This window comes from Somniosus microcephalus, chromosome 19, assembly GCF_052327205.1.
Source record: "Somniosus microcephalus isolate GS21.2 chromosome 19, FLI_Smic_1.0, whole genome shotgun sequence".
NCBI lineage: Eukaryota > Metazoa > Chordata > Chondrichthyes > Squaliformes > Somniosidae > Somniosus > Somniosus microcephalus.
In genome coordinates this window covers 62,855,733-62,880,275 of record NC_141005.1, presented here as the reverse complement: position 1 = coordinate 62,880,275, position 24,543 = coordinate 62,855,733, and the positions used below count along the sequence as shown (strand labels likewise).

The following is a 24,543-nucleotide window of genomic DNA, read 5'->3' as shown; positions in this document are numbered from 1 at the left end:
GACTCAGAGACTAGGGTCCTGAATTTAAATAAAGGAAACTACGATGGTATGAGGCGCGAGTTGGCTAGGATGGATTGGGGAACGTTACTTAAAGGGTTGACGGTGGATAGGCAATGGCAAACATTTAAAGATCGCATGGATGAACTACAGAATTTGTTCATCCCTGTTTGGCATAAAAATAAAACAAAAAAGGTGACTCAACCGTGGCTAACAAGGGAAATTAGGGATAGCATAAGATCCAAGGAGAGGACATATAAATTGGCCAGAAAAAGCAGCAAACCTGAGGATTGGGAGCAGTTTAGGATTCAGCAAAGGAGGACAAAGGGATAAATTAAGAGGGGGGGAATAGAGTATGAGAGTAAGCTTGCAGGGAACATAAAAACTGACTGTAAAAGCTTTTATAGATATGTGAAGAGAAAAAGATTGGTGAAGTGCAGTCAGAATCAGGGGAATTTATAATGGGGAACAAAGAAATGGCAGACCAATTAAATACATACTTTGGTTGTCTTTACAAAGGAGGACACAAATAACCTCACAGAGATGTCAGGGAACATAGGGTCTAATGAGAGGGAGGAACTGAATGAAATCAGTATTTGTAGGGAAATGGTGTTAGGGAAATTGACGGGATTGAAGGCCGATAAATCCCCAGGGCCTGATAATCTACATCCTAGGGTACTTAAGGAAGTGGCCCTAGAAATAGTAGATGCATTGCTGGTCATCTTCCAAAATTCTATGGACTCTGGAACAGTTCCCATGGATTGGAGGGTAGCTAATGTAACCCCACTATTCAAAAAAGGTGGTAGAGAGAAAACGGTGAATTATAGACTGGTAAGCCTGACATCGGTAGTGGGGAAAATGCTAGAGTCCATTATAAAAGATGTAATAGCAGAGCACTTGGAAAACAGTGACAGGATCGGACAAAGTCAACATGGATTTACAAAAGGTAAATCGTGCTTAACTAATCTACTGGAATTTTTTGAGGATGTAACTGGTAGAATAGATAAGGGAGAACCAGTGGGTGTGATGTATTTGGACTTTCAGAAGACTTTCGATAAGGTCCCGCATAAGAGATTAGCGTGCAAAGTTAAAGCACATGGGATTGGGGGTAAGGTACTGACTTGGATAGAGAACTGGTTGGCGGACAGGAAGCAAAGAATTGGAATAAACGGGTCTTTTTTCGAATGGCAGGCAGTGACTAGTGGGGTACCGCAGGGATCGGTGCTGGGACCCCAGTTATTCACAATATATATTAATGATCTAGACGAGGGAACTAGATGTAATATCTCCAAGTTTGCAGACAACACAAAGCTGGTTGGGCGTGTGTGCTGTGAGGAGGATGCAGAGAAACTCCAGTATGATTTGGACAGGTTGGGTGATTGGGCAGATGCAGTATAATGTGGATAAATTTGAGGTTATCCACTTTGGTGGCAAAAACAGGAAGGCAGATTATTATCTGAACGGCAATAGATTGGGAAAAGGGGAAGTGCAACGAGACCTGGGTGTCCTTGTGCACCAGTCGCTGAAGGTCAGCGTGCAGGTGCAGCAGGCGGTTAAGAAGGCAAATGGTATGTTGGCCTTCATAGCGAGAGGATTCGAGTACAGGAGCAAGGATGTCTTGCTGCAGTTGTACAGGGCCTTAGTGAGACCACACCTTGAGTATTGTGTGCAGTTTTGGTCGCCTTATCTGAGGAAGGATGTTCTTGCCATGGAGGGAGTGCAGTGAAGATTCACCAGACTGATACCTGGGATGGCAGGAATTACATATGAAGAGTGACTGGGTCGATTGGGCTTGTTTTCGCTAGAGTTTAGAAGAATGAGAGGGGATCTCATTGAAACTTACAAAATTCTAACAGGACTAGACAGACTAGACGCAGGAAGGATGTTCCCGGTGGCGGGGGAGTCCAGAACCAGGGGTCACAGTCAAAGGATAAGAGGTAAGCCATTTAGGACTGAGATGAGGAGGAATTTCTTCACCCGGAGAGTGGTGAACCTGTGGAATTCTCTACCACAGAAGGCAGTTGAGGCCAATTCATTAAATATATTCAAGAAGGAGTTAGATATATTTCTTAAGGCTAAAGGGATCAAGGGATATGGGGAGAAAGCAGGGACAGGGTACTGAATTTGAATGATCAGCCATGATCTCATTAAATGGCGGAACAGGCTCGAGGGGTCGAATGGCCTACTCCTGCTCCTATCTTCTATGTTTCTATGTTTCTGATAGTGCATGGAAATGAAAGCAGGGCATTGGCCGCAGATTTAATTCCACAGAACCTAGTGATATATTGGATCATGTGACAGAAACTATCATATCAGTGGGGAGGGCACAGGTGTTGAATTCTAAATGTAAATGAGACTGTCGAATGCCGATTCCTTGTTTCAATGATGTCAGTTACTGCATGTAAGGGGATTCCACACACTGCTCAACCTCGGCATTTGTAGTTGACTAGTGCTGATTTTAGGATCCAACACTACTGTTTTTTGGCCGTCTGCTCCTTTAACTACTGTTCATGGTTGGAAACTAAATTAGTTCAGTGCAAATAGCCCTGCTGGGGGACTTTGCCTCCGAGGAAGGGAACAAACAGAAAGGAAGGAAACCAGAAGCCCACCAGATTTCCAGTTGAGATTTTTGACTATTTGCAGCGAGAATGTATTTCTGAGAGAAGGAAATGACTTAAAGGAGAAAGGTGTTCAAGAATATTGCCTGGTAAAACGTGACCGAAATCTCATTGATGTACACCTGCATGACGTGCATAATTTCATCGTCAAAGATAATGGGCCGGATCTTGCTGGAACGGAGCATCTCGCAGCAAGCCTCGTTAGTTAGATATTTTTCTGCACTCATCAGCTCAAAAATTGTTTCTGGCGATAACGGCGCAGCGAGGGCAACGGGGCAACGGGGCACCCGGGACCTCCGTGAACAGTGGGACCAGCAGTGTATCTCCTTAACCAATGAGATTTAAGGACTGAGAAAGAATCAGAGGAATGACTGAGAAGGAGGGTGAATTAGAGTCAAATCAGGCACAGAAAGAGAAATAAAGAGAGTGAAAGATTGGATTAAGAGAGGAAAAAAGAGACAGAAAAGAACAGTAAGAAAAACATTATCAAATTTGATATTTTTTAAATCTCTAAGGACGATTTACTGCCTGAAGGAATGAGACTCCACAGTTTAAATTGTTCCCATTCTGGGCCAGAGAAGTTGATTGGCATTGCATTAACAATTATCACGTTAAAAAGGTACTTATGCTGTTAATTATCAGAGTTAACTTTCTGTGGCAAGTTTAACAGGCAATTAATGTGCAAATCCAGCAAGTTCTTAAAAATAACGGGGAGCTGAGATATCGTTTGTGCAAAGCAAACGGCGGAGCAGCGTAAATCAACCAGCAAGTTCTGGAGATTTGCAACGCACGGCATATCTCTTAATCCCCTGAATTTGCTGACCGATTGGCACATTAATAACCGCATGCATCATTAACACACCGTTATTTTTCCAGTAAGATCTGGCCCCATATGCTAATCTTTAAACAAAACAGAAGTCACCATCCCTACCATCAAAGATTGGAAGGGAGAAATCAGCAGACAGGAAGTTTCATCAAGACGGATGGGAAATAAAGGTAGAATTGTATAAGGAGCCACTGGGTACTGCTGAGGGTCAGCACAATAACCTTTCACCTCTGTGCCCTGCAATTGTTTCATGGAGTCAGGGAAGTTCTATAAAATCAGGGACCCAATGAAATTTAGCAATGGCTCCTAAAATCGATATAAAAAATAGAATAAATTGAAGAGTTTTACTCGTTTCCCTCAACATATACAACGCACGGATCTCACACAGGCTACAATGTGTGTGAAGTGCGTCTGCGAGAGTCCTAATCCAGTTCTTAATGGCTGCAAGTTAACACTGCAGAACTAGCCAGAGCTCAAGCACAAATGAGCAGTCTGACTCGGAGAGGCATTAGGGGTGAACATTTCCTCTGTATGCCTGGCCTGGTTAAATCGTAAACCCATTCTTTATCAACTTATTTATGATTTCACCAAACCCAGCACATGGATGAAATTTCCCCCAGGATGGTGTCACATAGAGAAGGCTTTACTCTGGATCGTTGCTATACCTGACCTGTGAGTGACTGCTGCTGCTTTATTCTCCAGCACTGCTTTTGCTCAAGTTGACAGAGACAAGAAAATATGAAGTTAAAAAAAATTCAGGTTGAAGGAAAAAAGTGACAATTTCTTCAAATTAAATTCTCACAAATCCAAAGTATTTGGATGCAGGGAGGGAGGATGTTTCCCCTGGCTGGGGGGGGGGGGTGGTGTCTAGAAGGAGGGGTCACAGTCTCAGGAGATGGGGTAGGACATTTAGGACTGAGATGAGATGAGAAATTTCTTCACTCAGGGTGGTGCACCTGTGGAATTCTCTACCACAGAAGGCTGTGGAGGCCAAATCACTGAATATATTTAAGAAGGAGATAGATAGATTTCTAGACACAAAAGGGGTATGGGCAGAGAGCGGGTATATGGTATTGAGATAGAGGATCAGCCATGATCATATTGAATGGCGGAGCAGGCTCAAAAGGCCGAATGGCCGACTCCTGCTCCCATTTTTCTATGTTTCTATTTATCCAAACACTAAAATTCCTCTTCAACAGTAAGTATAAGGAAATGGGCTGTTTTGTATTTGTTATTTGGCATTACATTGGGGTTTTGATTGGCTTTTCAGTGTCCAGAAACCAATTAAGTTAGTCCATTGACTTACTTGCACAATGATTTTTCTCCTCCCCCCACCCTCAGTTCCTGCCCCTGCTGTCTTGAAGACATAGAATCCTACAGCACAGAACGAAGCCATTCAGCTCATCGTGCCTGTGCCGGCTCTTTGAAAGAACTATCCCAATTAGTCCCACTCCCCTGCTATTTCCCCATAGCCCTGCATATTTTTCCTTTCCAAGTATTTATCCAATTCCCTTTTGAAACATAAGAAATAGGAGCAGGAGTCGGCCATTCAGCCCATCGAGCCTGCTCCGCCATTCAATAAGATCATGGCTGATCTTCTACCTCAACTCCCCTTTCCTGCACTATCCCCATATCCCTTGATTCCCTTAATATCCAAAAATCTATCGATCTCTGTCTTGAATACACTCAACAACTGAGCTTCCACAGCCCTCCGGGGTAGAAAATTCCAAAGATTCACCACCCTCTGAGTGAAGAAATTTCTCCTCATCTCAGTCCTAAATGGTCGACCCCTTATTCTGAGTTACTATTGAATCTGCTTCCACCACCCTTTCAGGCAGTGCATTCTAGATCACAACAACTTGGTTTATGTTACATAGAATGACATGGAAATTACGACAGTGTAGCAGGACTTTTGGACCAACCAGCGTGTGTTAGTGTTCATCCTCCACACAAAAAGTCATCCTAATCTCATGTGCTTGCTCTGTTCCTATGTCCCTTTATTCTCCTTTTCCTTCAACCACCTATCTAACCTACTCTTAAATGTTGACATGGTCTTTGCTTCAATCACGAATTCCAGCAGTGCATTTCACAGCCTCACAACCCTCTGTATAAAAACATTTTTCTAGGACCACTGCTCTTTTTGATACATATATATTAATGACCTGGACTTGTGTACACAGGACATAATTTCAAAGTTTGCAAATGACACAAAACTTGGAAATGTAGTATACAGTGAGGAGGATAGTGACAGACTTCAGGAGGACATCGACAGTCTGGTGAAATGGGCAGACACGTGGCAGATAAAATTTAATGCAAAGAAGTGTGCAGTGATACATTTTGGTAGGAAGAATGAAGAGAGGCAATATGAACTAAATGGTACAATTTTAAAGGGGGTGTATGTACACACATCTTTGGGTGCAAAAAGTTTGAGAAAGCTGTTAAAAAAAAAAAAGCAGATGGGATCCTTGGTTTTATTAACAGAGGAATAGGGTACAAAAGCTAGGAAGTTATGCTAAACCTTTATAAAACACTGGTTAGACCTTAACTGGATTATTGCGTTCAATTCTGAGCTCCGCACTTTAAGAAGGATGTCAAGGCCTTTAAAAGGGTGCAGAATGGATTTACTAGAATGGTACCAGGGATGAGGGACTTGAGTTATGTGGAGAGACTGGAGAAGCTGCGGTTGTTCTCCTTAGAGCAGAGAAGGTTAACAGGAGATTTGATAGAGGTGTTCAAAATCATGATAAGTTTTGATAGAGTAAATAAGACAAAACTGTTTCCAATGACTGAAGGGGCGGTAACTGAGGGCACAGATCTAAGGCGATTGGCAAAAAAACTAGAGGCGGCATGAGGAAACTTTTTTTTAACACACAGAGTTGTTGTATTCAAACCCATGACCTCTACCACCTAGAAGGACAAGGGCAGCAGGCGCATGGGAACACCACCACCTCCAAGTTCCCCTCCAAGTCACACACCATCCTGACTTAGAAGTATATCGCCATTCCTGCATCGTCGCTGGGTCAAAATCCTGGAACTCCCTCCCTAACAGCACTGTGAGGATACCTTCACCACACGGACTGCAGCGGTTTAGGAAGGTGGTTCACCACCATCTTCTCAAGGGTGATTAGCGATGGGCAATAAATGCTGGCCTTGCCAGCGACGCCCACATCCCATGAATACATTTTTTTAAAGATCTGGAATGCACTGCCTGAAAGGGTGGTGGAAGCAGATTCAATAGTAACTTTCAAAAGAGAATTGCATGAATACTTGAAGGGAAAAAAATTACAGGGCTATGGAGAAAGAGCAGGGGGAGTGGGACTAATTGGATAGTTCTATCAAAGAGCCTGATGGGCTGGATAGTCTCCTCCTGTGCTGTATCATTCTATGATAAATCTCTTACATTTAATCTTGTATCTTGTTCTAAACCCCGTCCACTGCTGGAAACAGTCTGCCTTTATCTACTCTGTCCCATCCCTTCCTAATTTGAATACCTCCATCAAATTACCCTGTAACCCCTCTGTTCCATCGAACACCGCTCCAATTCCATGGGCACCAGTCACCTCCAATAGTGGGCCCAAGTTATAACCATCAGGAAAGACTGAACTGGCCGGGGCTCTTTTCATTAGAAAAGAGAAGGCTGATGGGTGTCCTAATAGTGATCATTAAAATTAAGAAAGGGTTTGATAGGGTAGATGTAGAGAAAATGTTTCTGCTTGTGGGGGAATCGAAAACTAAGGGTCATAAATATAAGATAATCACTAATAAATCCAATAAGGAATTCAGGAGGAACTTCTTTACCCAGAGAGAGGTTAGAATGTGGAACTTGCTACCACATGGAGTGGTTGAGGTGAATAGCACAGATGCATTTAGGGGGAAGCTAGATCAGAACATGAAGGAGAAATAAATAACAGGTTATGCTGATGGGATTGGATGATGTAGGGTGGGAGGAGGCTCACGTGGAGCATAAACCCTGGCATAGACCAGTTGGGCCGAATGGCCTCTTTCTGTGCTGTAAATTCTACGTAAAATCCCATAAATAAATAAATAAATAGATATTAAAAATAAAGACTTAAGATTTGAAATTTGACAGAACCCTTAGAAACAGGATATTGAGGGGAATGGTGGGAAACATAGTAGATACAACGATAAGTATCGATGACGAAGGCCCTTTGGCCCATCCAGCTCATGTGTGAGCCTAGATGGTGAATGTCAACAGGCTATTTTACCATGGGATACATACAACTTCCAGCACGAGTCACTGGACATTGATCAGGATTGGGACCGATTTAGTGCTCCTTAGCTCAGAGACACTGAGGCCACTTGTAATCTTCCACCCTAGTTCAGATAAGTAAACTTAGCACAGACCAGGAATTGAATTTGTAACCTTCTATTCTGTATGTTTTAGTTCCTCACTGCCTTTTGCCAACAAAGCTATAATGGGAGCTCTTATGTGCTGATTGATGGGCTTAGGTATCCTTATCGATGTTTCTGAGAGCTGCTATTACTGAACCATCAGATAAACATTACACGTTAACTGTAGCATAGCCATTCAATATTCACCATGATGAATACAGCCCCTTCACTGCTTGATCCTGCTTGCTCCACTTTAGAGGGTTCTCATACTTGCACTGTCGTCCTCCGCAAGCCACAGAGCACTGGATGTGAGCAGGAATCACTAGGCGTAGGTGTTCTCCCACTTTGGTGTACTTGGCAGTCGCCCTCTGCAAGCTCCCTGGAAGTGGAGGATGGAAGAGAGAGAGCCGCACACGTTATAGTTTGCCCGTGGGTAAAAGAGAACTTAAAAGGGTGGGTAGTGTGCTGCATTCACTCGCTGGGCCCCTAAGATTTAGGACATGGATCACTAGATAATTCCCAATGAGAGAGCCCATCTAGAGTGACCCTCATTGCAGAATCGAACTGGCTCTTGATTGATTCCAGAGTTTTTGTCTTTAAAGAAAGAAGGAAAAAAAACTTGAATTTATATAGGGCTTTTCACAACCTCAGGATGTCACAAAGAGCTTTACAGCCAATTAAGTACTTTTTGAAGTGTAGTCACTGTTGTAATGTAGGAAGCATGACAACCAATTTGCAGACAGCTAGCTCCCACAAACAGCAATGTGATACTGACCAGATCATCTGTTATTTAATGATTTTGGTTGTGGGATAAATATTGGCCAGGACACCAAGAAGAACTCCCCTCCTCTTCTTCAAAATAGTGTCCTGGGATATTTTACCACTCTATCGTTGATCACTCTTCGTATGAAGATAACAGTCCTAAATTTACCTTTAACTAGTTTGACCCTGTGGCCCCTCGACATACACACGCAATTTAAATTAGTTTTCCAGATTTATTTTTTCCATTCCCATCACAATCTTGTATACGTCTATATAAATCTAGGCTGACACTCCAGTACAATGCTGAGGGAGTGCTGCACTGTCAGAGCTGCCGTCTTTCGGAAGAGACGTTAAACCCATCTTCCCTCTCAGGTGGACATAATAGATCCCACGCCAATATTTAGAAGACAACCAGGCAAGTTCTCCCCGGTGTCCTGGCCAATATTTATCATTTTGCTGTTTGTGGGACTTGCTGTGCACAAAACTGGCTGCCACATTTCCTACATTGCAGCAGTGGCTGCACTTCTAAAGCGCTTTGGGATGTTTTGAGGTAAATGCTTATATAAATGCAAGTTCTTTCTTTTCTTTCTATAAGATCAGCTATTTCTCAAAATACCTCCTTTCAAGGCTGAAAAGCCCAAATTTCTCCAGTCCCTCATAATTCAGATCTGTAAGACTAGCGATCAGCCTCGCGGCCTCTCCTCTGCAGTGCCTCTAGTGCTTGAATGTTTCCCTTGTGTCTTGGTGACCAGAACCGGACACACTTCTCAAGGTGCAGTCTGACCCGAGCACAGTGCAGTTTGATCATGACTTCCTGTGACTTGTATTCTACTGACATGCACTGTACTTCTACGCATGAATGGGGAGTACTGCCAACCGTCCTTTGTCATCACTCATGATGTCCTCAGAGTGGACATTCACGAAGACACTATGTGCATTCTACCCAACTGGCTGCTCCGTGCAGTAGTTTTAAAGCATAAAGCAGGAATGGAGCAGGCTGAGTAAGTATTCGGGTATCTCCCTCTGTAATATTTAGGAATTATATTCACATTTACTTAGCAATTCAAATGAATACACTTCTCTCTTAAGTGAGTTTGGACTGAAAAACTTCAAGTCCCCATATTTGTCTTGATACTGGGGGTAATTTTTCCAACTTTGCACTGCCCATGGGAAGCCTCACCAGGTGGTGGCACTGAGCACGCCAGAAATTTGGGGTGTGTACGGCGGGTGATGTTTCAGCCATTAATATGGTCAGGAAACCATCTGTGGCGCGCACCTGAACTTCCAAGTGTGCTCCTATAAAGGAGGTTCCCCACCAGCAGTGCAGAATCAGATGGTTACCCCTATTATATTGGTTGAAGTATAGGAAGGAGCTGAGGAAAGTGACCTGGTGAAACTGAGTGCAGATTGATTCAGGGAGCATGTGCAATCTGTGTTATTACACAATCCCCACTTCCTACCCCTGTATTTGGCACTCTACTTAATGAGAACCTGGGGGAAATCAGTTTGTGTGTGAAGTACACAATGACCTGCTCTGTAAAATGATCAATCTTTTCATAATGGACGTTGATGGGAAGGGAATATTTCAGTGGTTGAGTTCAGCTCTGCCCAGCCACAGCTTCCTTAGTGTCCTTTGGTTTCTCACTTTAATTTCTCTCCCCGATTGCTATCCAGTGACTCCCTGCTGGAAAGTGTGCATCTGTGGATGATGGGTATGGGCAAGAATGAGCTCTGCTGTGATGCTCCCTAAGTTGAATAGCTTGGCGACACTGACTTAGCTTCCAAGTGGCAAATGGTCAATTACACCCAGTGCGGGCATCTCACTGCCCCTCATTCCAAACCATGTGGAAACGTACATAAGAGAGAATGTTCATTGTAACAGTGGATGACCTCTGGAAAGGGTTATCGCTGAATGATTGATAAGTCTGAGGATATGCTCCTGTGGATTATTTAGAATTTTTATATTAAAATGATGCATTCCGGTTGATTGGACGCACGTTTATACTTACAGATTTTAACATAATATAAGAAAAACAAGTTGACATTAAGATTTTCAATCGATCGTCACTTACTCAAAAATGATCTCAACTAAAACTGCCACATCCAACCTCCCACCCCAGTTCACTGATTCGCTGGACCTCATCCAACCTCCCACCCTTTCACAAAGACACTCTCGCTTCCTCCTATCAGCTTAACTGCTCATTTCAACTCATTCGCTCTTTTTGTAGGGCCTTGCTGTGTGCATTTGCTGCCATTACAACAGTGGCTACATTTCAAAAAGTAATTAATTCACTGTGAAGCACTTTGGGACGTCCCGGGGACATGAAAGATTTTATATAAATGCAAGTTCGTTCTTTTATTTAATCCTCCTAGATTATTCTGTTACTCTTCTCCCCCTCAAACCTCAGTCAACCTGACACTTTTTTCTTCCTGCCGGATCAGAATGGGAGTTGGAAGTAGAGCTAACAGTTCACGCTGGTACTCTTCTTTCAGTTCCATATTTGAGGTAGCACGATTCTTTCCACCTCAGTTCAAAATGGCACTTGCCCTCCCACTTCATGTTCAGCACTCTTCCCTCCCCCTCCACCAAGTCCTTGCAGGCATTATCCCTCCCAGTTAATGACAGCCATTCCTCCCCACCCCAAAGCACCAGTCCCAGTTTCAGCCCCATTCCATTCCCCAAGCCCTCTCCCCATCAGTGCTATCTATTTCACCATTCCCTTTTCCCTTCAATGCCACTCATTTTGTCCTCTCTCCCCATGGTTGTCATTTATATCCATATATTATTTCCTTCATTCTTCCCTTCTTTACCATCCATTGCCTTTCCAACCGCACACCCACCCCCCGCCCCCCAGCCCACAATGGAACTGATTGGGGCTACTGCATACTGTACGTAGACATCCCATTCTTGCGAGACTTCTCATGTTCAGTATGCAGTGGCTGGGATCCCTTCCATTAGCAGCAAGAATCTTGTAGGAGCAGCGCTGGGATGATTAAAGCTCGATCCACAGTGATTTTTGTCAGCTCAGACTGATGTGCTGGCCAGGCCCCCACCCCCCTCCCCCCAAATACTGATGTCAACTTAAAGTGCTAACAGCTTGCATGAATGCACAAACACACTCTATGTGTCTTTCTCTGTTCTACTGTCACAAGGCCAAGCACTGACAATGGACAAAGGAGCTGAATTCCAGAGGTGAGGTGAGAGTGACTGCCCTTGACATCAAAGCAGCATTTGACCGAGTGTGGCATCAAGGAGCCCTAGTAAAACTGAAGTCAATCGAAATCTGGGGAAAACTCTCCACTGGCTGGAGTCATACCTAGCACAAAGGAAGATGTTTGTGGTGGTTGGTGGTTAATCGTCACAGCCCCAGAACATCGCTGCAGGAGTTCCTCAGGGCAGTGTCCTAGGCCCAACCATCTTCAGCTGCTTCATCAGTGATCTTCCCTCCAACATAAGGTCAGAAATGGGGATGTTCGCTGATGACTGCACAGCGTTCAGCGCCATTCACAACTCCTCAGATAATGAAGCAGTCCATGCCCACATGCAACAAGACTTGGATGACATTCAGGCTTGGGCTGATAAGTGGCAGGTAACATTTGCGCCACACAAGTGCCAGGCAATGACTATCTACAACAAGAGAGAGTCTAACCACCACCCCATGACACTCACTCGCCGAATCCCCCACCATCAACATCCTGGGGGGTCATCATTGACCAAAAACTTAACTGGACCAGCCACATAAATACTTTGGCAACAAGAGCAGGTCAGAGGCTGGGTATTCTGTGGCAAGTGTCTCACCTCCTGACTCCCCAAAGCCTTTCCACCATCTACAAGGCACAAGTAAGGAGTGTGATGGAATGCTCTCCACTTGCCTGGATGAGTGTAGCTCCAGCAACGCTCAAGAAGCTCGACCGCATCCAGGAAAAAGCAGCCCGCTTGATTGGCACCCCATCTACCACCTTAAACATTCACTCCCTCCACCACCGGCATACCGTGGCTGCAGTGTGTACCACCTACAAGATGCACTGCAGCAAATCACCAAGGCTCCTTCGGCAGCACCTCCCAAACCCGCGACCTCTTCCACCTAGAAGGACAAGGGCAGCAGGTGCAAGGGAACACCACCACCTCCAAGTTCCTCTCCAAGTCACACACCATCCTCACTTGGAAGTATATCGCCATTCAAAATCCTGGAACTCCCTCCCTAATAGCACTGTGGGAGTACCTTCACCACATGGACTGCAGCGGTTCAAGAAGGCAGCTCACCACCACCTTCTCAAGGGCAATTAGGGATGGGCAATAAATGCTGGCCTTGCCAGCGACGCACAGATCCCATGAACAAATTAAAAAAAAAAAGTATGTAAGAAATGCAGGGCGTTATGGGAAAAATGTACTTTAACTCCCAGTACAATGCCCCAACAATGAGTTGATGCACTGAACAGCTGAATTAGTGACCGTTTCACTATCACTACTGTTTAACAGCTGGATTAATGAGCATTCCGCGTTGCTACCCTTAAACAGCTGGATCAACACCTTTTCCATCCTTACTCCCATTCAGGATGCTCGCAAACTGCTTCACAAAGGTTATGTCAGGTGCAACATGATTGGTGTTTTTCCATCATTCATAGTGACAAATTTCCTATGTAGAAGTTTCGCACACAAACACAGCCATTTGGACGACAGGTTGTTATATAACCGTTAACAAATGTGCTATCGGCCATATTTGTTTTAAGATGAAGTCATCATAACTGGTGAAGGCGGGATCATCTTCAGCAGTGATGCTACAGCCAAATACCTTTCTGACATTTCACTGTCTAAGCTCACACATGAAGAATGCACACCTAAACGTGGTATTGGGTGACCCGCTGGCTCCCATTAAAGCAAATCTCAGCAAGAGTCATTGCTATTAGGGGGGGAGGGGAAGAGAGAATTTTGTATAAATAAAAAGACAATGTCTGTTTAAATTAATATACAATGCAATGTGAATATTTCTTGCTGACTTTAATAGAAGTGGCATGATAGTATGTTGCAGCACATCACCCCTTTAATCTCTTGGCCAAGAATGATGCATGATGCACCATTGTGGGAGTACCATCAACACACGGACTGCAACGATTCAAGGAGCAAGGGCCCATCATCACCTTCTCGGGGCAACTAGGGATGGGCAACAAATGTGTGCCACATCCCCAGCACAAATTTTTAAACAAAGGTAAGAAACACAGAATCACAGAAGATAGGAGCAGGAGTAGGCCATTCAGCCCCTCGAGCCTGTTCTGTCATTTAATGAGATCATGGCTGATCATCCAAATTCAGTACCCGGTGTGGTAAACCACTTTTATCGTTACACTATGGTTATCACTGTTTATATCGTTACACTATGGTTATCACTGTTTACACTGTTGTGTCACTACACAAGGTCACCTCTTGTCACGCTGTTATACCTGGGCTGACCACAGCTGACTCCGCCCATGGCTCCGCCTGCTTGCCCAGGTATAAAGGTGGTCGACTGGCTGGTATTCCTCCTTGTTGGACCCGATCGCCCACGAGGGTGGGCTCTGTTATTTAGCCAATAAAAACCTATAGTTACTATCTTAACTCGTCGCTTTTCATTGGATGAATTGATAGGTATATCACCCGGTACCTGCTTTCTCCCCATATCCCTTGATCCCTTTAGCCTTAAGAAATATATCTAACTCCTTATTGAATATATTTAATGAATTGGCCTCAATTGTCTTCTTTGGTAGAGAATTCCACAGGTTCACCACTCTCTGGGTGAAGAAATTCCTCCTCATCTCAGTCCTAAATGGCTTACCCCTTATCCTTAGACTGTGACCCCTGGTTTTGCACACCCCCGCCATCGGGAACATCCTTCCTGCATCTAGCCTCTCTAGTCATTTTAGAATTTTATAAGTTTCAATGAGATCCCCTCTCATTCTTCTAAACTCTAACGAATATAAGCCTAATTGACCCAATCTCTCTCCATACGTCATTCCTGCCATCCCAGGTATCAGTCTGGTGAATCTTCGCTGCACTCTCTCCATGGCAAGAACATCCTTCCTCAGATAAGGCGACCAAAACTGCACACAATACTCAAGGTGTGGTCTCACCAAGGCCCTGTACAACTGCAGCAAGATATCCTTGTTCCTGTACTCGAATCCTCTCGCTATGAAGGCCAACATACCATTTGCCTTCTTAACCACCTGCTGCACCTGCATGCTTACCTTCAGCGACTGGTGCATAAGGACACCCAGGTCTCGTTGCACTTCCCCTTTTCCCAATCTATTGCTGTTCAGATAATAATCTGCCTTCCTGTTTTTGCCACCAAAGTGGATAACCTCGCATTTATCCACATTATACTGCATCTGCCATGCATCTGCCCAATCAATCAACCTGTCCAAATCATACTGGAGTTTCTCTGCATCCTCCTCACAGTACACACGCCCACCCAGCTTTGTGTCGTCTGCAGACTTGGAGATTTTACATCTAGTTCCCTCGTCTAGATCATTAATATACATTGTGAATAACTGGGGTCCTAGCACGATCCCTGTGGTACCCCACTAGTCACTGCCTGCCACTTGGAAAAAGACCCATTTATTCCAACTCTTTGCTTCCTGCCTGCCAACCAGTTCTCTATCCAAGTCAGTACCTTACCCCCAATCCCATGTGCTTTAACTTTGCACGCTAATCTCTTATGCGGGACCTTATCGAAAGCCTTCTGAAAGTCCAAATATACCACATCAACTGGTTCTCCCTTATCTATTCTACCAGTTACATCCTCAAAAAATTCCAGTAGATTAGTCAAGCACGATTTACCTTTTGTAAATCCATGTTGACTTTGTCCGATCCTGTCACTGTTTTCCAAGTGCTCTGCTATTACATCTTTTATAATGGACTCTAGCATTTTCCCCACTGCTGATGTCAGGCTTACCGGTCTATAATTCCCCGTTTTCTCTCTACCACCTTTTTTGAATATTGGGGTAACATTAGCTACCCTCCAATCCATGGGAACTATTCCAGAGTCTATAGAGTTTTGGAAGATGATCAGCAATGCATCTACTATTTCTAGGGCCACTTCCTTAAGTACCCTAGGATGTAGATTATCAGGCCCTGGGGATTTATCGGCCTTCAATCCCGTCAATTTCCCTAGCACCATTTCCCTACAAATACTGATTTCATTCAGTTCCTCCCTCTCATTAGACACTATGTTCCCTGACATCTCTGGGAGGTTGTTTGGTTCTGTCTTCACAAAGGAGGACACAAAGTATGTATTTAATTGGTCTGCCATTTCTTTGTTCTGCATTATAACTTCCCCTGATTCTGACTGCAAGGGACCTACATTTGACTTCACCAATCTTTTTCTCTTCACATATCTATCGAAGCTTTTACAGTCAGTTTTTATGTTCCCTGCAAGCTTACTCTCATACTCTATTTCCCCCCTCTTAATTAATCCCTTTGTCCTCCTTTGCTGAATCCTAAACTGCTCCCAATCCTCAGGTTTGCTGCTTTTTCTGGCCAATTTATATGTCCTCTCCTTGGATCTTATGCTATCCCTAATTTCCCTTGTTAGCCACGGTTGAGTCACCTTTATTGTTTTATTTTTATGCCAAACCGGGATGAACAAATTCTGTAGTTCATCCATGTGATCTTTAAATGTTTGCCATTGCCTATCCACTGTCAACCCTTCACGTAATGTTCCCCAATCCATCCTAGCCAACTCGCACCTCATACCATCGTAGTTTCCTTTATTTAAATTCAGGACCCTAGTCTGAGTCAACTACTTCACTTTCCATCTTAATGAAGAATTCTATCATATTATGATCACTCCACCCCAAGGGGCCTCGCACAACAAGATTGCTAATTAATCCTTTCTCATTACATAATACCCAGTCTAAGATGGTCTGATCTCTAGTTGGTTCCTTGACATATTGGTCCAGGAAACCATCCCGTATACACTCTAGGAATTCCTCCTCCACAGTATTGTTACTAATTTGGTTAGCCCAATCTATATGTAGATTGAAGTCACCCATGATAACTGCTGTGCTCTTATTGCATGCATCTCTAATTTCCCGTTTAATGCCATCCCCAACCTCCGCATTACTGTTTGGGGGTCTGTATACAACTCCCACTAACGTTTTCTGCCCCTTGGTATTTCTCAGCTCTGCCCATACAGATTCCACATCATCAGAGCTAATATCCTTCCTTACTATTGTGTTAATCTCTTCTTTAACCAGCAACGCTACCCCACCTCCTTTTCCTTTTTGCCTGTCTTTCCTGAATATTGAATACCCCTGGATGTTGAATTCCCAGCCTTGGTCACCCTGAAGCCATGTCTCCGTAATCCCAATTATATCACCCTGGGGCAGGAGAAAAAAATACATTTGAAAACATTGAGTGATAGGAAGTAGACAAGTAGTTACATTTTTCATAGGTCAAGTATCCTTCATAGATGTCAGACGCTGAAATCGCAGTCAACAGACGGTTGGAGGATGAAGACAGAATTTCTGCGACAGAGCTGCGTCGGCACTGCAGGGCCCGGAGCCATTCCCACCCGGACACGTCCCGCTGGGCACGCAGGGTGTGGGTGAGAGTTTCTGCAGTCGAATGTCGCCTGTAGGATGAATACATGTCTAAACAGAACAAACAAGACAACAGGAGGTTAATCCGAGCAAAGATTCTTCCCAGCAATGAACCAGGTCTCCGCCGCAAAAATTACAACAGCATGTCAATGATACTTAGAAATTAATTTGAATTCAACCCCCACAACCTATTATGTATCTACACCCTCTTGATTCAATGCTGTTAAAGGATAAATGAGGACATGGCAGGTACTTACCCAACAATTTCTGGTAATTGACGAGATTTTTGTGAGAAAATGGACATAATTGCAGAATCCATTCCCCAGAGCACCAAAATAGTTAAGGATTCCCATGTAAAAGAAATGGAATTTGTCTTATTCAGACACTAAATCAGTAGTTGATGGGAACTTCCCCATAGAGATCATCCTGCCCCATCATTAATTGGCACTTACTCCCCCTATCATCATTGAAAGTCATTATAGTTACAGACATTACCTTCACTAATCACATACCTGAAGAAATACTAATGCAGAGTTCTTACTCTCCTGTATCATCTTCCTTCTGTATCATCTTAAAAGGTACACACCCAAAGAGTTACTCCTATATACCTCAACAACAACAACAACTTGTATTTATATAGCACTTTCAACGTAGTAAACATCGACACGGTGGCCTAGTGGTTAGCACTGTTGCCTCACAGCGCCAGGGACCCGGGTTCGAATCCGGCCTCGGGTGACTGTCTGTGTGGAGTTTGCACATTCTCCCCGTGTTTGCGTGGGTTTCCTCCGGGTGCTCCGGTTTCCTCCCACAGTCCAAAGATGTGCGGGTTAGGTTGATTGGCTATGATAAATTGACCCTTAGTGTTAGGGGGATTAAATACGTGGGGTTACGGGGATAGGGTGAGATATGTGTTGGTGTAGGGGTTACGGGGATCGGGTGGGATATGTGTCGGTGCAGGCTCGATGGGCCGAAATGGCCTCTATCTGCACTGTGGGGTTTCTGTGTGATTGTGTGTGAAAAATTGACACCGAGCCAAAGAAGGATAAATTAGGACAGGTGACCAAAAGCTTGGTCAAAGAGATAGGTTTTAAGGAGCATCTTAAAAGGAGGAGAAAGGTGGAGAGGTTTAAGGAAGGAATTCCGGCGCTTAGAGCCCAGACAGCTGAAGACACGACCACCAATGGTGATGTGAAGGAAGTGAGGGGTGCATAAGAGGCCAGAGTTGGATGAACGCAGAGTTATCAGAGTGTTGTAGGCTTGAAGGTGTTGATAGAGATAGGGAGGAGTGAGGCCATGGGGGGATTTGAATATGAGGATGAGAATTTTTAAACTGAGGCGTTGCCGGACTGGGATACAACATAGGTTAACGAGCTCAGGGGTGATGGACTTGGTGCAAGTTAGGACACGGGCAACAGAGTTTTGGATGAGCTCAAGTTTATGGAGGGTGGAAGATTGGAGGCCGACCAGGAGAGCATTGGGATAGTCGAGTCTGAAGCTAACAAAAGCATGACTGAGAGTTTCAACAGAAGTTGGGCGGAGGCAGGGGTGGAGACTGGCGATAATACAGAGGTGGAAGTAGGCTTCTTTATGATGGGAGAGGATATGGGGTTGATAGCTCAGCTCAGGGTCAAATAGGACATCGAGGTTGTAAACAGTCTGGTTCAGCCTGAGACTGTGGCCAAAGAGGGCTAACGAACAAAGTTTGTGGTGGGAACCAAAGACAATGGCCCAGAACTTGGTGTCGGGGGCTTGCCGCGCGTGCAAGCCCCCGATGTGCGCTCACCCTGCGCGCCGACATCTGAAACCTGGCCCGCAGTGGATTTCCTTTCAGTGTTCTGATGTTGGCGCGCTGTGCTAACCTGACCCAGCGGCGTAGTTAGTGCGATGTGCCGGCTGGGATCAGGTGAGCACTGTTCAGCCAATCAGGGGAGGGGAAACTTCATTCATAAGTTTGAGAGTAAGAACTGTCAAACTCATGAGAAGTACTGCACCCCAAAACACTACTTAAACTTTAAATAAAATTTTAAAAAAACATCCCAATCATTAAATTAAGTATAAATAAGTTTAAAAAAAAATTTAAACAATAATTTTTTTTTTTGAAAAAAATAAATTTTTAATAAAAAGGGTCTAAAACTAAACTTACCTTATTGTAGATTCTTTAAAATAATAAACCTGTGGAAAAAAAATTCTAAATTGCACTAAAACACCACTTACCTGTAAAAATAAATACTTACGTGTGCTTTTTACAAGCGTAAGGACCGGAGGCCTTTACACATGCGCAAATCCCCCAAAACAGAGGAAATCCAAGACGCACACGCTGCCCCCTACAGCGCACACGCTAGCCTCTTCACCTCTTGGGTTAGAGGAGAGGAAATGCCGGTTTTCAGCGCATGCGCTGTGCATGCTGAAAACCGGCATTTCCTCCGGCCAGACGCGTGAGTACCCCTTCCGTACTCACGCGTTTGGGGAGGAATTTCTGCCCCAATAGCTTCAGTCTTCCCAGTAGTTAATTGGAGGAAATTCCGACTCATCCAGAACTGAATGTCGGTCAAGCAGTTTGACAACACAAAGGCAGTGGAGGGATCGAGAGAAGTGGTGGTGAGGTAGAGCTGGGTGTCATCAGCGTACATGTGGAACTTGACGTTGTGTTTTCAGATGATGTTGCTGAGGGGCAACATATAGATGAGAAATAGGAGGGTGGCCAAGGATAGATCCTTGGGGGTTTCCAGAGGTAATGGTGCAGGGGTGGGAAGAGAAGCCATTGCAGGAGATTCTCTGGCTAAAACTGGATAGGTAAGAGGGGAATCAGGCAAGGGCAGTCCCACCCAGCTGGACCACAAGGAGAAGCATTGGAGTAGGATGGCGTCATTAACCATGTCAAAGGCTGCAGATCGGTCGAGTAGGCTGAGGAGGGATAGTGCATCACGGTCTAGGAAGACGTAATTGATTAACAACTTGCTTATCTGTTTATTGAGCAAGGATCTGGGTCTTCTTCAGAAGAACTTGCTCAATGCGGGAAAGTCTCTAGCTCTGAGGTGTCTGCAAGCTGCCAGATGTATTGGCGTGACAGCCTGAGCACCTTCATTTCACTTGAAGACCGACGTCGGAATCGCAGTGATGAGAAAGAACCCCGCCATGCTGAACAGCCATGTTTTGTTTCATCAAATCCCTGGCCTCTTGTAAACCCCCCTGATTTCCTTCGCCCCACCATTGGTGGCCGTGCCTTCAGCTGCCTTGGCCTGAAGCACGAGAATTGTCTCCCTAAACCTCTCTCCCCTCCTTTAAGACGCTCCTTATAACCTATCTCTTTGACCAAGCTTTTGGTCACCTGTAATAACACCTCCTTATGTGGCTCAGTGTCAAATTTTGTTTGATAATTGCTCGTGTGAAGTGCCTTGGGATGTTTAACTATGTTAAAGGCGCTATATAAATGCAAGTTGTTGTTAATGCTCACTGACATGGGGGGGGTGATTTTGCCAGCCCTGGGGAGGTGGGTATGGAGGCGAGACTGGCACCTGCCCCCAACCCGCCTCCATGCCATCTTGCCAGGAGGCGCGTAGCCATCCCACACCGGGTCCCATCTCCTTGGAGGCGAGAAGGGATTAAAGCCTATTAACTGCCTGTTAACAGGCAGAAAATAGGATTATCCCCTTTTTGTCCTCACAAGTGCGGGCTTTCCGAAGGCTCCAAAACCCGCCAGGTCAGCGAGGCGAGGTGGGTCTGTGGGGGTCGGGGTGTGGTGTATGTAACCTGTTCCACCTTAAGAGAACTACTTTAAGAGATGTACTACTTTCTCTTGGCTGCTGTATACTGTAATACCGGTGGTTACCACACCGGTATATAAACGTTGTGTAGTGATTTGCCGGGCAGTTCAGCCCTGACCTCCGAATAGTAAAGACCTGTTAAAGTTATTCTTGTTGTCTGTGTCCAGTGATTTATAATAAGCATAACTGGGACACACAGACTCAACACGGGGGATGCAAAAGTGTGGTGTGAAGGTAAGTGATGGGTGCAAGAGTGGAGAGGTGAGTATCTGAGGTAAGTGCAAAGTGTTAGTAAAAGTTTACTTACCTTTGTTTCTCCCTGCAGGCTTCAGTCGGTGTGTATGCAGAGAGTCTCACACCTCTGTGTTGCAGATGACAGATGGACGTTGCATTCTCAGATGCAACAACCATCTCATTTCTGTAAAAGAAAGAAGTTTGATGAGGTCTTGAATTCAAGACCTCATCAAACTACAGAGAATGTCATCGTTTGACAGCTTCACAGAGCTGTCAAACGATGATAATTCATCTGACGTTCTCTGCAACTGGCTTCCCCTTAATTGGCCTGCTAAGCCCGCTGGGCGGGCTTAACAAGGTCAGTCAAGGGAAAATAGCGCGGGACATCGACCCGCCAAGCAGCAGTCCCGCCTCCAACGCGCCCCCAGTCACAAAATCGCCCCTGGGGTAAAAATCATGAAACCACTTGATAAGTTGATCTGAAAAAACAATAACATACCAGTGCAAATTAAGTATTTTGGTCTTGAAACTCTGTGGGGTTCTCCCGGTCTCCTGCTGGATTTGGTTGTTTTTGGTCAATTTTCCTATTTTTCTGGAGGTTATAGCAGGAGATCCCCCAGCGGAATTTCAGAGCCATTGTATTTAATGTGCTGGTTTGCTTGTGATTCTGGATAACTTTCCATCTTAATAAAAACAAACCAGTAGATTTTAGCCTGAACTATAAAGTCCGTCAGTGTGGTATTTACCAGCAGTCAGAAAGATCAGGAATGGTGGTATCCCATATTAGCTCCAGTGCATACCTTAAATGGTAAAATAATTCATTGTTTTGCCCAGGAGCCGCTGTCCTAGATACTGTGTGCAGGATCAAATTTCGGTTCATAGGAAGCACGCTCTTGCCTATGGAAGCTGAATTTTCCTTGAGCACGAATAAAAAGTATTGGGAGGGAACCGGAATCATATTACCTTGCATAATAATTTTAATAGACTTCAGCAGGTAGACAACAAAGTCCCCATAGTACTTCTAAATGACTACAAGTAGATTAACACTGCGAAATAATGTCCCTGTACAGTTCCAACAGAGTACAGCAGGTAGATTAACATTGCTAAATAAAGGCTTTCATATTGAATATCATTATATATTCATTCATCTGGATGTAATCAGGAAAAAACTCAGACGCTTATTTTTCTGGGTCTAATTTATCTTTAATAAGTACAGCAGGAATATGGTGTAAAATATGCCAAATGTGCAACTGACCTGTTTGAAGAGTCACTTCTTACCTGCTATATTCAGTTAATTCCACAAGTTCATTCATTAGATTCTCTCTGATTCAAATCCCAATCAATCCTTCGAAGAATTCTAGGATTTGCAGCATAGCCCATGTACTTTCCTCTACATCCTTATTCCTTTTAAGCTTCCACACTGGAAAAAGCACCGAAATGGATAGAGAACAAGATGTCTTCCAAGTTCAGCACCAACACAGTTTCCTTCTTCTGCTGACTGTTGGTTTGATTCAGCCCCACTAACAAGAGCAACAGAAGCTTAGGCAACCTGATTCAAATAGAAGTAAAGGCAGTTGATGTGTTTTGGAAGCTGAGATTCTTTTTACTTTGAAACATTCTGCTTTTATCTAACTCAATATGAAAAGCACTGTCTAAACCTGAAGGACAGCGGTAACCTTTCAGCTTGCCAGACATCAAAGTGGTTAAAAACAGGGCAGACGGCATCAGGAGAGTCTGATCAGGACACAGCAACTATAAATCTAATTGAACTTGCATTGAACTGGCATCAAAGGTTTAAAATCCTCAATAAGAAAATGTATTTTATTCCCAATTACGCACTTTTGCCTGTTCTTCAGTGATGTCAAGTTTGAGCCTCAACCGTACCCCTTTTGTTGGCTGTTCAGCTCAGGATATCATGAAATGAAATGGCTCGTATGAAGAGAGGGGAGCAGCTATCTATCTATAGCTTCTAGTACATGTCCATCGTGTCACGCCTTTCAAAGACATCACACATGAATGTGTCACCGTTCAGCATTTCCTGAAATTAGTGACTGGCTGATATGGGGACTTAGCTACAGTTTGATTCCATCCACAGTGAGCAATGAGAAACAAATAAGCAGCAGTAATGGAGCAAACGTATTGCTTAATTTTTTTTTTTAAAGTTAGCAAACCCCAACTAGCAAGTAGCAGCAAATACCAATCCCAAACTAGCAAGTAGCAGCAAATACCAATCCCAAACTAGCAAGTAGCAGCAAATACCAATCCCAAACTAGCAAGTAGCAGCAAATACCAAACCCCAACTAGCAAGTAGCTGGACCTAACAAATCAACATTTTATGATGTTGGCTTGAGCTGTCATCTTGAATTTTTTCCCACCTGAAAATTTACTGCTAAAAGTAACACTTGTAAGAAACACAACAAAAATTATACAATTCAGAATAAAATTTGTCTGCTATATTTGATGGCTTAAAAAGAAAAACTTGCATTTCTATAGCGCCTTTGACGAGCTCAGGGCGTCCAAAGCCAATGGAATACTTTTGAAGTGTCGTCATTGTTGTAATGTAGGCTTATTCCCAGCTATTCCAACTATTGTATCCCTCCTTCCACTGATTTCTAACAGCAAGACTTCAACATCAGCCTCAGAAAAATTCCATGCGCATCCTTTTCCTCCTGTTGGACTACCATTGGATTCCCACTTACTGAAGCCTACTCACCTTAAAATTGGTTCAGCCCTTTAAGTGAGGAAGTTGTGCTCTTGTTCCATCCCTTTCCCAAATTTCCCACCCTCCGGCGTATCTGGGCTTACTACGGCCAGGAGTCACACTCTTGTCCTGCCCAGTATTATGTAAAGTAGTTGACTCTGGGATAACTGATGAGGTCATTGCCCTTGGATATTAGTGGGCAGCGGTCCTGCCCCACCGCACTTCTCCCTGCACATCGGGGACCCAGGAATTCCGGAGCCAGGGTTTGTATTATATTATGAGTTTACATAGGCCAAATCCATAATAAATGTGGACGTAAGAATTAATAATTGAAAAAGTTGACACAAAAAGTGTGACAACAGGAAGTCAAGTGGTGCAAACAGGAAGTGCATGCAGATGTAAAATTTCTAGATAGATTATAGATAGGTATGTGCATACATAAAAATAGGTCTCGTAAAACAAAAATTCTATTTTCATAACATTTGTAGCGTACGGTTTTAAAGCCCACAAAGAACTTCCAGGTCATGTATGATGCATGGTAAAGCTCCCCTCCACTATCCGCTAAATCACATTTGGCGCAGCTGAGATGCAAGATAAAACTCCATCTACAAGTGTCCCAGTAGTGTGGTTTAATTTCAACCTCAAAAAAGTACCCACATCTACAGCAGAATGATATTTCCATTTCCTCGACCAAGGATTCTTGTGCTTTCTCTG

The 24,543-nt window shown here is 44.1% G+C and overlaps 1 protein-coding gene across 1 annotated transcript in view; it reads right to left on the bottom strand.

Moving 5' to 3' along the window:
- LOC147104524 (protein tyrosine phosphatase domain-containing protein 1-like) overlaps positions 1 to 24,543 on the bottom strand; it is a 73,252-nt gene that overhangs the window by 41,721 nt on the left and 6,988 nt on the right. Inside the window, exons 3-5 of the mRNA XM_085962189.1 lie at positions 22,562 to 22,648; positions 16,972 to 17,181; positions 8,002 to 8,173 (exon numbers count right to left, since the gene is read on the bottom strand). Of these exons, the coding sequence (XP_085818315.1) occupies positions 8,002 to 8,173; positions 16,972 to 17,181; positions 22,562 to 22,648 (469 nt within the window). The remainder of the gene's footprint in view (positions 1 to 8,001; positions 8,174 to 16,971; positions 17,182 to 22,561; positions 22,649 to 24,543) is intronic.